Genomic DNA, 12007 nt, shown 5'->3' with positions numbered 1-12007 from the left:
TCTGTCAAACTAGGGTAGCCTGGTAGACTTGATGTTCCTACTTTCATGCCTTGCACTGCTTATATGACCTATTCCATTGTAAATCTGAATGTGCTTATTTGGTAATTACTAAAGAGGAAGGAAGGACTCTATTATTGATGAAATATGCTGTTCTGTATTCAGTGAGTGGGAGTTCGTCATCTTTTTTGCTTCTTTTCATCTCAGTTAATATAAATGGTCTTCTTTTCCAGCTCTGCCATTCTTCAGCTAGCTAGCGTATGGCAACCTGATATCGTAATTAAAGAAATGAAAAGGAGACCAGAATCCTTGTCAGTTTAGATTTCTTATCATTATTAGACTGCTTGCTCTCTGACACTTTTCTATTTGAATGTATGAAACCTAATTACTTGCTTGAGAATCTAGGACCAATAAAGATGTATATCTTTAAAACTGTCATCCAAACTTTTGGGGTATGTCAAGGAAAATATTTTATATATATATATATATATATATTTTTTTTTTTTCTGTGTGATGTGTATATTGGAAAGGCTTTTTGCGTGTACATGCGTGTGTGGGCTGCATATATTGTAGAGGCTTTTTTCAGTTTTAATCTGTGGAGGAAAATCTCTTTGCTCCAAGCCTGGGGTTTGTATTTATTCTTTATCCAGGTCAGAAAGTAACACTGATGTTTGCCAAGCCTAAGCTTTCAGGATTTGAGCCAGGCTGAATCATGAAGCTGGCTTACAACCCTTGAGTGTATTTATCAGAAGAAAGAAAAAAAACACAAGGCGGAGAATAATATTTGACACTTTTTTTTTTTGTTTGTTTGTTTGTCATCTTTTTTTGTGAACCGTGAACATTCTCCTTCCCCCCCAGCTGGACACTTCGGGGTTTTTGCTGTGACATCCTCAAAGGCTGGAGTGCAGTTTTCTCCTATGTTAGATGCTAATGCATCTTCAGTATCTGATTCCAGAGTATTTTAGTGAAACTGATACATAAAATCCATTTCTGATTTTTTTTTTTTTTTTTTAAGAAAGACATTAGAAACTAGTGTCTTCATAATTGAAACGGATTACCCCTAAAGTTTGAGAACTTACTTATTTGTATCAATAAATTATTGAAAATATCTATTACCATCTGTCATCAAAACTTTTGACAAAGTCATTACTGTGGTCAGGAACCATGTGCTGCTGTATTAATGAAGAAAGACAAAATGCAGATACTACAGTTACTGCAACTAGACTCAGAGCTTTTGGACATCTTAATCAGAATAGAAAATCAACTATGCATTAATGAATTTCTTTGGCATACATAGTGCAAAAGTTAACATAGTATAAATGTTTCTCTTGTGTGAGGTGGGAGTGGATTTTAAACAGGAAATGATGTAAATTTCTGATAGAGTCAGGTTTTCTTAGGAGAACAAGAAAAAGCAGAGCAGAATTGCGTTGTGGAGACTTCCCAGTAGCTTTTGATGGGAAGGTCTGTTCTCTGTCTCATGCTGACATGCAATGAGATATTTAAGTCTTGTCCACCTTGTAGTATTTCTGAAGGTGGAAACGCTGACACATGGTGCCTGGAGGTCTTGACTCCTTGTGTGTTTTTGCTTTATAATGACATCTACCACTGGAAAGCGTTTTAGACTTTCCTGTAAGAAGAGCTACCTATGTACAAGGTATTGTCATAGTTTAATCTGTTTATGTCTTCAGGTATTCAGATTCAAGTCTATTCAGCGCCTTTTTTCTTATCTTTGGTGATAATGGAAGCTTCAAAAATATTGATTTTGATTCATTTCTGCATGTAATAAAAACATCTGAAGTTTAAACTGTATTTTCCATAACAACCTAAAGACAAGTGCATGAACAGAGTGATTAAATAGTATTGAAAGAAGTAATTCACTGAACCTAACAAAGCTGGCATGTTACCATTATAGAATCATAGAATCAGTTAGGTCAGAAAAGACCTATAAGATCATCTAGTGCAATCTTTAACCCAGTACTGAAGTCCACCACTAAACCACAAAAGATCTGAAGTTGCGCCAGGAGAGGTTCAGGTTGGAAATTAGGATAAATTTCTTCTCAGAAAGAGTGGTCAGGCATTGGAATGTTTTGCCCAGGGAGGTGGTGGAGTCACAGTCCCTAAGGGTGTTTAAGGAAAGGCTGGATGTGGTAGGGGGATTTGGTTTAGTGGTTAATATTGGTGGTAGGGAGACAGTTGGACCAGAAGATCTTGGGGGTCTTTTCCAACCTTAATAATTCTACTATCTACATGTCTCTGAAGACCTTCAGGGATGGTGAGTCCATTTCCCTGGGCAGCCCATTCCAATGACGTACTACCCTTTCAGTTAAGAGATTTTCACAGAATCACAGAATCACAGAATTTCTAGGTTGGAAGAGACCTCAAGATCATCGAGTCCAACCTCTGACCTATTATTTTTCCTAATATCCAACCTAAATCTCCCCTAGTGCAACTTGAGGCCATTTCCAGTTGTCTTACCCTTGGTGCCTGATCCCCACCTCTCTAGAACCTCCTTAAAGGAATTTGTAAAGCATGATAAGGTCTCCCCTGAGCCTTCCTTATCTAGGCTAAACAAGTCCAGCTCCTTTAGCTGCTTCACATAAGACTTGAGCTCTAGACCCTTCACCAGCTGTTGCCCTTCTTTAAACACACTCAGCACCTCAATGTCTTGCTTGTATTGAGAGGCCCAAAACTGCTAAAAGCCTAACAGAAAACTGTTTGGTAGGATGCTCTCTGAGATATATCTTAGAGGTGTAATTAAACCTTTTTATGCCTTGCAGTTCAACATCTGGCAGAGCAAATGTGATGTGGCAAGGTTCTAGCTCTCACCTGCTTTTTGCAATAGGTGAGATAGCTTGCAGTTCCTGCTAGACTGGCATCACTGTCACCTGTTGCAAAGGTAATCAGGATTGGAGGATAGATAGAATTTAGGTTACCTTTTGTAGTGTGGAAAGCAGCAGGCATATATAAGTGGCAACGTGAACGTGAAGAACCAGATAATGGTTGTATATTGGGCTTCTCAGAATATGCATAAACATGGATGGAATAGTTGCTAGTTGCCATGGTGTCTCAATTTTTTGTTTGGAGTTATATTGGGAGTGGATTAGGTGAGCTGAGAGAGGAGAAACTAAGAAGTAGCAGTAAAGCTGATGCATTAGAATAAATTTACACTTTGAAAATTGCAGTAAATACTGTGATGGCACTGTCAAAGCTGACTGTTCATTGCTTAGATTGCTTCTGTAGTGGCTTAATGAACTTAGTCTATGGCTATCAGTTCCTTTCCTGAAGTCCACAGTGCTTTGAAAGTCAGGAGGAGCAAAAGCAATGCTAGCAAAGGACTTGTTTTTGCATGTCTTTGCTTTTATATTAATTCTGCTGTGGCATTTTTTTTCTCTCTCTCTCTTTTTTTTTTTTTTTCTCTCTTTTTTCTTTTTTTCTCTCTCTTTTTTTTTTTCTCTCTCTCTTTTTTTTTTTTTTTTGTTTAGACCTTTCCTTTCAAAGTTAGAAGACCAGAAAGTAACAATACTTACTGATCTTACTTCCTTTCTGCTGATATTTTTGCTATTTTTTTCTGAATTTTATAAGATTCCTGAAATTAATAGCACTTTTCTGTGCAAGAACTTTTCTGTGTTCTTGAGTACTGTTTTTCTCATGTGTTGTCACATTTTGGTTAATGAAAAGACTTATTCAGTGACTGTAAGAACTTCTGAAATCTCTTTTGTTTGCAAAATCAATATTGACTAAATTTTATTTAGACTAGTAATATGACAGAAGTCTCTTAGTATCAGGAATAGTACAGTCCAAGACTTTGAGTGGTGGGTATTTTAAACTGTTGCTGTACTCTCTGGGAAGGAGCTCTCACATTAGTTTTGAATATATCTGCTGGTATCTGTCTACATATAATTTTACACTTATGTCTCATGCTATGTGGGTGAATAGATCAAAAAAAAGGTGGCTCTTGTCACAATTGTAATGAAAAATTTGTGTATATATTCACTGAAGTTTATCTAGTGATTAGTAGCTGTTATTTAATAACTTCTAATTTTGAGTCTAATCTAATAAATCTGTGCCTGATGGGCATTTTTATGATGTGGATGGTAACCATCTTTACTACATGCTTTGTAGTCCCTGGCTCCCATTTCAGTTACCATAAGAGCCAGCGGTGACATAAACACAGAATCACAGAATTTCTAGGTTGGAAGAGACCTCAAGATCATCGAGTCCAACCTCTGACCTAACAATAACAAGTCCTCCACTAAACCATATCACTAAGTTCACTTATCATTAAGTCTTTTAAAGACCTCCAGGGATGGTGACTCAACCACTTCCCTGGGCAACCTGTTCCAATGCCTAACAACCCTTTCGGTAACACCATTCAAAAGGTTCTCACTTTGCAGCATCTTCTGGTGGTGGACCTAGTGAAGATTATCTGCTTTGCTCCTATGTATCTCTCCACACTGGTCAGTGATGACTGGCATGTCTCCATCTTTGTGAGGAGTAGTTCTTTATCTTTGTCTCTGTTGTAGTGCAAATCTCCAGCATTGCCCAGGACGTTTGGTCACCCTTTTTGATGTAGGAATATAATCAGTTCCTTTGTCCTGAACTGCTTCATGTTCATGTCATAACTGTGCAGAACCTTTTGCTTGGAAATAGTATGGTAGATCACAGAATGGGGACTGATGGTAGAGGCTTATTTTTTTCTGAACACTGCAAGTCCCACCAGCTTTGCCTGCCACAAGCTCACTTGCATAAGGGAGGTCCAAGGATTCCATGTATTTTTCTCCAGCATACCATTCCAATGATTCAAAAATCCATTGATTTTGGCTTAAGACCTGTTAGTTCTGCTGTGGTGTAGTCAAAGATACTGAATATGGAGACTAGCTGAGGTCTACTGTTACTCAAAACAAGTTTACCTTAAGGTAAAGCCAAGCATCCACATGGAAGTAGTCACATCTCCTTGTATACAAAGAATAGTGGCAATTCTGGGGGTGACTTTTGAGTTACAGAGTGTGAAGAGAATTTCCACCATATAATTCACTGCTTACTAATTTACTTTGGGAGAGAGAAAGCAAGCAAGTAAGTAAGGAAAGGAAAGGTGCAGTGAATACCCAGAACTGATTAGTACAGCAAGCAGAAACCCGTCCATTCCCAAAGCCACATTTGCTGAGTTCACATTTTAAACCAAAACTTCTGTGACTCGTGAAAAGTCAAAGACTGCTAGATAACCACTCTAAGCAAGGACCAGGGAAATGGGGTAACAATTTTTATTGCGTGACATTATGGTTTCAGATTGAAGATGTTGATCTGCCACAGTTCCACACTGGGAATTGTGTGATGTATAGCATTTCCAGATAATTTCTAAGAGTCTACAAGAAATTGTCATAAGCACACTTTTCTTCAAAATCAATTGGCAGATTTAATTCTTGGACAGTGAGTGTAGCTCAAGCATTTGTTTTTTTTTTCTTGTAAAGAACAATAAATTAAAAATGTTTTTGTGAAGAGAGAGAGAAACACATTCTTGCATTCTGATTTGTTTGTTATATAAAAATAAAGAATTAAATTAATAAGATTTCCAGCTTTATTTTGAAAAAAAAAATATATATTTCACAGATATTTATTTGAAGTCATATCTGAAGATGTACAGTGAGTTAACATGTGGAGTTAAATTTACATCTACCCTCGTACATCTATGTTCATCTAAGTTATTTTCTTACACAACTGGAGATCTCCAGGTATATGTTCAAGACATCAGCATTAGGTACTATGTGGGTCTTAGTGAATATGTTGCTTAGACTCTGAAACAAGCTAATTACTGATTAAAAATTGATGAAATTCTGAGAACCATAGAAGTTTTCTGAAGTGTTCCCTGAAGGTTTTCCTTTTGCCTTTCTTGCTCTTTTTATTCTCTTGCAGCTAACTGAAAATTGTCTCTGAAGGTTTCTCTCTGTTTTCCTTCCAGTTTACCAAATCTTCTTTTCCTTAATGTTACTTCGATAAAGACTCTACGGCTTTAATATATAATTTTCATTGTGACTTTCATTGCTGCAATTAAGTGGCTAATTGAACAGTTTATAATGTGCATGCCTAATTGCTTCTGCAAGAGGTTAACTGTGAAAAGCATAGCAAATTAACACACAAAATGTTGCCTAGGTTACCTTTTACCGAGTAAAGCCTCAGAGATTCTGTTTACTGTACTGCTTATGGGCAGCTAAATTCCGAAAGATGATTTAATATGAAACTTTCTTTGATATTAAATCTTAGATATCAACTATAATGTAATATGACATAGTTTTAAAAACTTCCATGAAACATAAGCATAGAGGATCCATTTGGGGTCCAGCATATACTAAAAGATGTTAGACTGCAGTTAATTTTTTTTTTTTTTAATCCTTCTAAAAATGAAGAACAGCAATTAGGATTTTTTGGACTGTCTGTAATAACTTTCTCTAATAAAAATAGAACAAAACTAATACTAGCCTCTAAGAATACCTCCATTTTTTTATTTTATTTTATTTTTTTTTTCATAGAATAAATAGATGTTTAATCTCCCTTTGCTATTTCTAATAATACACAGGCTTTAGAACAGCTTTTATGACAAAAAATTGCAAAGTGCTGGTCACACAGAAGGGATTTTCTAGTAGTTCCCTGGACTCTACAGTGAAACGGACAGCCACATAGCATGAGATCAAATCTAACAAAAACCTAGAAAAACATAAACTTCTCAAGCGTATTTTCAGAGTTACCTTCTTCTAGAAAAAAACACAGTGTTCAATGTAATCATTATTAGTATACAGATTGTATTTCTCACAGAGCTATGGCAGAACTAGAAAAGAAAGTAACAGTGCTATGAATGTAATAGGAAACTTTCTTGTTTTTTGAAAACATTTATTGATAAGTAAATATTGCTGACTAAAATCAAAAGTTATCATTACAAAATGTGTGGTGTAATGCTGCAGTTGACAAATCTTTGCTTTCAAGCGGCTCAGTCAGTGAATGTGTTTTCTGTATACCTTCCCACTTTCTTGTCACTCCAGTGGTAAAAAAAAATAAACTGCTTATTTGAACATGCTCTGTTGACTAGTAAAGCCTGTACAATACTGCTTTTATGAAGGAACACTCCTCGTGTTGACCTTCTTCTCCACCATATTTAAACTACTGTCCTCCTCTGTTTCTTTATCACTTCTAAATTTTACTGCTTTCCCTCTTCTAAATCATACTCACTTTCCTTCTGTACTCTGCTTGATTACAGGCCCTGTATGTTTTTGGTCTGGACATGTTTTTTATTGTTACTTTCTTTTGTAGCAAATGGAGATCTGTCTAATGATGCTAGGAAATATTCTTTATCTTTCTAAAACTGAATAGTGATCTAAGTCAGTGTCTCTATTAGTTGTGAAGAGCAAGTCTGTATTTTACTGATTTTGCAGAATTTCAGTGCTCTAAACGATCCTATTAAAAAAAAAAAAAAAAAGTTTCTTTCCTTTTATTACTTATTAATGTGCTGTGAGCCTTCATTTTACCAAAGATATTAACAAGGTATTTGAAGAACCTGATTTGGTACCTCTGTTGACTTTTTAATTCTTGTGTGTGTTTTTGCCTCACAGGATTTAACAATTCTGAACGCATGTGTGACAAAGAGTTCATAATACGCAGAGCAGCCACAAATCGTGTCCTGAATGTCTTGCGTCACTGGGTCTCCAAGCACTCTCAGGTATTCTCACTCATCCTCTCCATTTGTAATACATTTGTGGAAAGATACAAGCTGACCTCAGTCCACTCAAGGAATTCATGTGATTTGATTCTCTCTACAAAATATTGTGAGTCTGTTCATTTCAGTTACCTTTATTGAATGTGTCAAAATGCTTGTGCTTGTGTGCAGATATTTATATGTTTGTTCTGAGGCATATCCAGCAAGATGCACCTGTCCTTCATGATGGTCCCTCTACAGTCCCATACAGGGCTGTGAATCTCTTACACACTCTAGTAGCTAGTAGAATTTTGTGTACAGCGATGTCCTGCTAGGTGAGGCAAATGTTGGAAGATTTTGGCATGCATGTAGAAGACCACGATGTGGGAAGGACAGAAGAAGGGACAGAAAGAAAGAGGAAGATACTGAGAGAACATTATGGAAGTACAGGGAAAATTTGCAAGCCTTGGATAGATGGTACATTGTGGCAATTGCGGACTACTTTATCACTCCATGTTAGCAATCAAGAACATCGATCAAAACAGGGTCTATTGCGCAGATGACTGCAACACTCCCTTATGTCAAACTCAATTCCCTTTTTTCCTTGTAATTTTCATAGAGGTTAAGTCTACTAGAGGATTAAGCCAGTAGGAAATGGCTAAATGAGAAAACTGTATTAGAGAGGCTGAACGGCAAAGAAGAGGTTGATAAAACCTCTCCTGGTATCATGAAGTGAGTAAACATTTTGAGTTATTGGAAATAACGTTTTTATACCAAACTCTGTTTGGCTACCATTAAATGAAAATCACTTCATGGCAAAATCTTGAGCTGTAGTGGGAATGACAGAAGTCTATTACTCCTGCTCTGTGTTACTGTAGTGTACTGTACGTCCTCATTGTGTCCCTGCCACAATAAATAATATTTAGTTCTATGAGTTGAGCTGACCCTCTATGCTAATTAAATGATGGTTTATTAATGTGCCTATGAAAATGATGGTTGGCATCAGTTTTTTGTCTAGATTAACTAACTGTCAACAACAAATTAAACTGAAGTTTAAAAAGGAAATGCACAGGCAGTGGACGCAAGGGCATGTGGTCTGGGAAGAGTATGAGGATGCCATTCAGAAGTGTAGGAATGGGATCAGGAAAGCCAAGGCACAGATGTAACTGAGCATGGCAAGGGAAGCAAGAAGTAACAAGGGATTCTGCTGGTACATTGGCCAGAAAAGACAGGCCAAGTAGATTGTTCACTCTCTGATAAATGAGAAGGGAGAACTGATAATGACAGACACGGCAAAGACTGAGGAACTCATGAGGTTCTTTGCCTCAGTCTTCACTGCCAGTCAGACATCCCACAGCCCTTGTTTCCCTGAACCTCTAAGCAGGGGCTGGGGGAGCAAAGTCCCTCCCACTGTAAGTGAAGAGCAGGTTCGTGAGCACCTGATGAAGATGAAGTACAAGTCTATGGGGCCCAATGCCATGCATCCCAGGGTCCTGAGGGAACTGGCTGATGGAGTTGCGAAGCCTCAAGTGTCTCTTCATCATTTGAGAAGTCCTGGCAATCAGGCGGAGTATCTTTGCATGTTTTGCAGAATGTTACACAACTAGTGTTCTTTGAAAACTACGGTTAAGAGAACTATGGCAATGGGTAAAAGTTCAACACTGCATTGTCAAAATGGAAGCTATTGTTTGTCTCTGCAGTCACTCACTGTCTTTTATTTTTTCCATGGCAAAGCTGTCAGATATTAATTTCCTAGCTCTCTTAATCCAATATTACAATAGAGCAAATATTTTAAAATGTGGGGGCTTTTGCATATAAAGTAATGAATGCTACAGCAATGGAGCATGTAATCACCTTTTTTTGTTGTTTACTTGAGAGACTAGAGGTAGATGAAGGACACAAGACCTAAAGAAAAGAGAAATGACTGACTAGTTTCTGCCACAAAAATACATGGTCAGGACTGCTTTAAGGAAGACAAGTGAAGAATTATTTTCTGGACAAATAGTATGAAATGTTGGCTGTAAAGATGTATAGTCCTGGGAGAGCAGTAGCTCAGAGCCTCTTTCTACAATAACACAAACTGCAAGCCAGAGGACTCTTAGCTGCTAGTATGTGCTGAAGAAATGCTTATTAGATTTACAAAATAATGAAACAATGTCAGTACTAAAATTCTATGGGATCAACAGATCATCCAAAAACGTTATCACATTTTAAGGTATTTGCATCATTCTCTGGCTACTTAGTGCATTTAAGACATCCTTCACCTTCATCAGCAATCAAGGGCAGGTTTTATTTTCTTAAAAGAAGAAGAGGTTGGCAAAAGTTGTGATTTTCAAAGATAAACCTGTAATTCAGTATGTTTTGCTGATACCATTTTCTTTCTGCTTGGCTTTGAACTTGCTCTTGTTGCAAACATCAAATATACAATTTCTGTCCTCTGGAGGAGAAGTTTCTCCTACTTCCCTATAGACTTCTCCCTGTGATGTGCCTAGGTCCTTGTCATCATTACTAGTCTGTGCTGCTGGAAAAGATGATCTACTTTGCCAGACTTTTCTCTGCCAAAGTGCCCTTTCCTCATTAATTTGATAAAAAGATGGAAAAAACATTAGATGGGTAAATTGTGGGGCTTTGTTTAATTTTTCTTTGAAGGTGCTAAATGCTGCTGCAGACATGTTTATTGTTGCAGCATGTGACTAGCTTTGCAGCATAACAGCATCTCAGTTCTGGTGCTCTCTGATCCACCAATAACAGTAATCTATTTGCAAGTTATCTGTCTGCCTAAATTATTGTACTGACTGATAGTGTTGCGGTGCAATGTGCACATAAGATGCTGTACTGTCCCATAAGAGTATACAACCTATGTTCAGAAATGTGTATAATGTAAAGATAGTAATGTACAACCATCTGTCTAAAGTGTACTTACATATATCACCCCACTTACTCATCCCCTACCCTCCATCCCTCCCTCTGGATCCCTTTGGCTTACTGCAGTCTGCTACTCTCTAGAGCATAATAACATGGGTCAGGGTTAGTGCATGAACCAAAGGACAGAGATACTGTCCAAACAAATGGTTCAAAGCTTTGTGTTTCCTCACTTTCCTCTATCCAGTCCGTGGACGGGTCTTGGAAATGTTTCATTTGCTGGGCTGTGGAATGAATTAGCTTTCTACAGTATCTTGCAACTGTGTCAAAACCACAGTTATGGATAATTTAGGTTGATTTTTTTTTTAAGCATGTGCTTTTAAAAATTTATCTGAGCATGGACAGTGTTTAATATGAAAACATGTCTGTGGGCAGAAAACAAAATCATTAAAATTAACAATTCAGCTTATTTAGAGAGGATATGCTTTCATAAAGCGGTTGTGTTATCCTGAAATCATACTAAATAATGCTTAGAAAAAGGATTCATTATTTGTAAAACCTGGGTCATTCACTGTAGGAGCCTCACTTAAAATCTGAGTAAATATATAGTGATGCCAATTTTGCAGCTCTTTCAGAAGGGCAGAAAGAACTAATTAATGTCTCTAGGAGCTCCCAAGGCACAGATAAAAATTTGGAAAAAACATTCTCGCATAATGTGACACATACTTTTTGTTTTTACCACACTGAGCAAGAGGAATCAAACCCATATTGCTATTTTTCTTTTTATTATGTGTATGAATGATGGATTATTTAGGTTTTCTAGATTTTTTATTTACATTTTGTTCTTTTCATTCTCATCACCTCCCCTTTTTCCCCGTTCTTCTCTTTTTAATTCAAACACCTACAGGCCAACAAAGCTTTCTTTTTGCCCAAAATAACAGCAGAATGTTCATGTTTGCATTTTGTTTTTAAAATGTAACTGAGAGGAACAGCGTAGGATTCTCCTGTTGTAAACAATGAAAACACAAATGCTGAGGCAGACAGTCATTCTGAAGACAGCTTTGATGAGAATGGAAAGGGCTTTTGAGGCTAAAACTCCCACTGACTCCTGCCGGAGATGGAAAAGTAGGAAGGGAAAAAAGAGGAGAAATTCCTTGTATGATTTTCATTATCCTGGTGAGGTCTTGCAGCCTTGTTTTCCTTAACAGTCCTTTCTTGTCCTTTATCTAAACACTTGAAGATACAAAATGAAGTGTTTCTGCTTCTGTGACAAGCAGATTGAAATGGAGCTTGTCCAAAGAGAAAGGCTTCACATCTGCTGATGAGGAAAGAGAGGCTGGCTTCTCCATGCTTCCCGGTTTTGAGTGACAGCTGGGTGCTTGCTCTCATTGGCCTCTTGAAGATCTCAGCTGGAATGAATTGGAAAATCTTAACTCCCTTACAAACTCTATGGCTGCCAGACAGTGT

The 12007-nt window shown here is 37.3% G+C and overlaps 1 protein-coding gene across 1 annotated transcript in view; it reads left to right on the top strand.

Annotated features, from left to right (window-relative positions):
* The window catches only part of RASGRF2 (Ras protein specific guanine nucleotide releasing factor 2), a 153401-nt gene that overhangs the window by 101066 nt on the left and 40328 nt on the right, over positions 1-12007 (top strand). Inside the window, exon 18 of the mRNA XM_084505164.1 lies at positions 7596-7702. Coding sequence (XP_084361290.1) covers positions 7596-7702 — 107 coding nt within the window. The remainder of the gene's footprint in view (positions 1-7595; positions 7703-12007) is intronic.

The sequence above is a fragment of the Aythya ferina genome (genome assembly GCF_964211825.1).
Source record: "Aythya ferina genome assembly, chromosome: Z".
Lineage (NCBI taxonomy): Eukaryota > Metazoa > Chordata > Aves > Anseriformes > Anatidae > Aythya > Aythya ferina.
Note: the sequence above shows the minus strand (reverse complement) of the source record. Positions and strands in the feature narration are given on the sequence as shown.